Source organism: Thalia democratica, chromosome 8 (genome assembly GCF_965202585.1).
Source record: "Thalia democratica chromosome 8, ktThaDemo2.hap1.1, whole genome shotgun sequence".
NCBI classification, from domain to species: Eukaryota; Metazoa; Chordata; class Thaliacea; order Salpida; family Salpidae; genus Thalia; species Thalia democratica.
The window spans coordinates 19,652,274-19,654,149 of NC_139172.1; the positions used below are offsets into that span (position 1 = coordinate 19,652,274).

At 28.7% G+C, this 1,876-nt stretch overlaps 1 protein-coding gene across 1 annotated transcript; it reads left to right on the forward strand.

Annotated features, from left to right (window-relative positions):
* Positions 1 to 379: 379 nt before the first annotated feature.
* Positions 380 to 1,361, forward strand: LOC145842183 (glutathione S-transferase Mu 1-like). Its single transcript, XM_082949583.1, has 3 exons — positions 380 to 644; positions 773 to 897; positions 1,000 to 1,361. The coding sequence occupies exons 1-3, from the start codon at positions 407 to 409 to the stop codon at positions 1,285 to 1,287; spliced, it is 651 nt and encodes a 216-aa protein (XP_082805709.1). The 5' UTR covers positions 380 to 406; the 3' UTR covers positions 1,288 to 1,361.
* The last annotated feature ends 515 nt before the right edge of the window (positions 1,362 to 1,876 follow it).

The following is a 1,876-nucleotide window of genomic DNA, read 5'->3' on the forward strand; positions in this document are numbered from 1 at the left end:
TTTTGTTTTTCTGAATGTTTTAGACTTATATTTCATTGTGTTATTTCTAACAGTTTCAAACTTAAAAATAGTAAATCCATACATAATAAAACGTTTAAAAGTCTAAAAAGTACTTTTCATTTGCAAAAAAATGTAAGGAGAATATAAATTAGTTGAGATTTCGTTAGTCACAAATGAACCATTATAACATAAGATGTACACCTAATTTACACACACCATTGTTATCATATACTACAAGGTTTATGTAATAAAATGCTTAATTTTTATTAATCAATAGTTTTTACTAAGTCTCTTACTAAATGAAAAAATAATAATTTATAGATAGCAATTAAACTTGTACTGACTAATTTTTATCGCCTGTTGATATACATCTAGAAAAAAAAATCTAATTAAAAAAAAACTTAAAATGGAACTTCACTATTGGAATTTACGAGGATTAGGAGAAGCCGCAAGACTCATGCTTGAATATCTGGGTGCTGACTTTAAAAACACTCACCCTAAGAGCTTCGATGCCTGGAAAGATGCAAAGTACACATCTGGAGTTGATTATCCTAATCTTCCCTACCTGGTAGATGGTGATAGAAAAATTACTCAAAGCTGTGCAATTATGCGTTACTTGGCAAGAAAGTTCAAAAAATTAGGAGGTATTAGATAAAACTTTAAGTAAATAAATTTTATTAGAAGAGTTTTCGACACACTAAATTAATTGCATTACTGTATTTATTAGTTTATATTTGAGATCTTTTATTATTCAACTAAAATACCTGAGCAGGCGAGACAGAGGATGAAATTGTTGCTGTTGATCGTGCTGAAGGATTCGCATGTGACTTCCGAATGGGGCTTATAAAGGTGTGGTTCGGTCCAGACTACGAAAATTCAAAAGTAGCATACTTCAAGGTAAAGTTTAAAAATAGATAATACTAAAAAATCATATATAAAGCAATATATGATAAACAGATGGTAACTAAGTACTTTGAATTGTTTTTATGACTTTTTTAGAACTTAGCAACCAGTCTGAAGAGTCTAGAAGACTTTTTAGGCAAAAACAAATGGAGTGCCGGGGACAAGCTAACGTATGTTGACTTTATAATCTGCGAGTCACTCGACCACCACGAGATGATGGTACCCGGATGTTTGAGTTGCTCACCGAACGTACAAAAGTACTACCAAGCTTTTGAAGCTTTGCCACAAATAGTGGACTATAAAAAATCCGGCCGTTTCCAGAAGTGGCCTGTTTCCGGCGGTTCAGCAAAGTGGGGCAATGACGGTAACTTTTTTAAAAACTAAAAGCGTCAGAAATTTTAAACGAAGTGATTTGAACGACATGTGTTAAATTTTTAATAAATTTTATTTTTTTGAAACAGTTGTTAGTTATTTTTTAGTTTTTATGTAAGGGTTATTGACAATGTTCTAAAGTTTATTTTCAAGAGGCTAGAAATAGACTTGCAAAATTTTGTTGGGTGGTATAAAAACAGTTATAGCAGTCGAAGCATCGAACTAATTTGTAAAAGTAAATGAAAAATTTTAATAGTTCATCATTCATCAATAGAATTTATTTGTACTCTTTTTGTTTTGATAAACACTTTTCGTTGATAAAATTAAAAATAAATATTACAATATAAAGTAGATCTTTGCTTGAAACTTTAAAACATTGAATAAACTTATTAAGAATATAAAAAAAAATTGTACAATAGCTTAAAGGATCAAAAAACCTAAGGGTATTAGTCTTTTACTGTAAAAGATAAAACATTATTAAAAAAAGTATTTACTTAATTTTGGTATGATGTTTAGTTTAATAAAGTAATTTATAAACATTATAAAGTAAACTTATTAAAATGTTTTATTATGTAGAATCAAATGTAATTATTAATACTTA

Bases quoted from the DNA above. Each gene is read 5' to 3' on its own strand.
- LOC145842183 (XM_082949583.1), top strand. From the start codon at position 407: ATGGAACTTCACTATTGGAATTTACGAGGATTAGGAGAAGCCGCAAGA. The intron at 645-772 runs GTATTAGATAAA...ATACCTGAGCAG, and splicing joins AAAGTTCAAAAAATTAGGAG to GCGAGACAGAGGATGAAATT. The intron at 898-999 runs GTAAAGTTTAAA...TGACTTTTTTAG, and splicing joins CAAAAGTAGCATACTTCAAG to AACTTAGCAACCAGTCTGAA.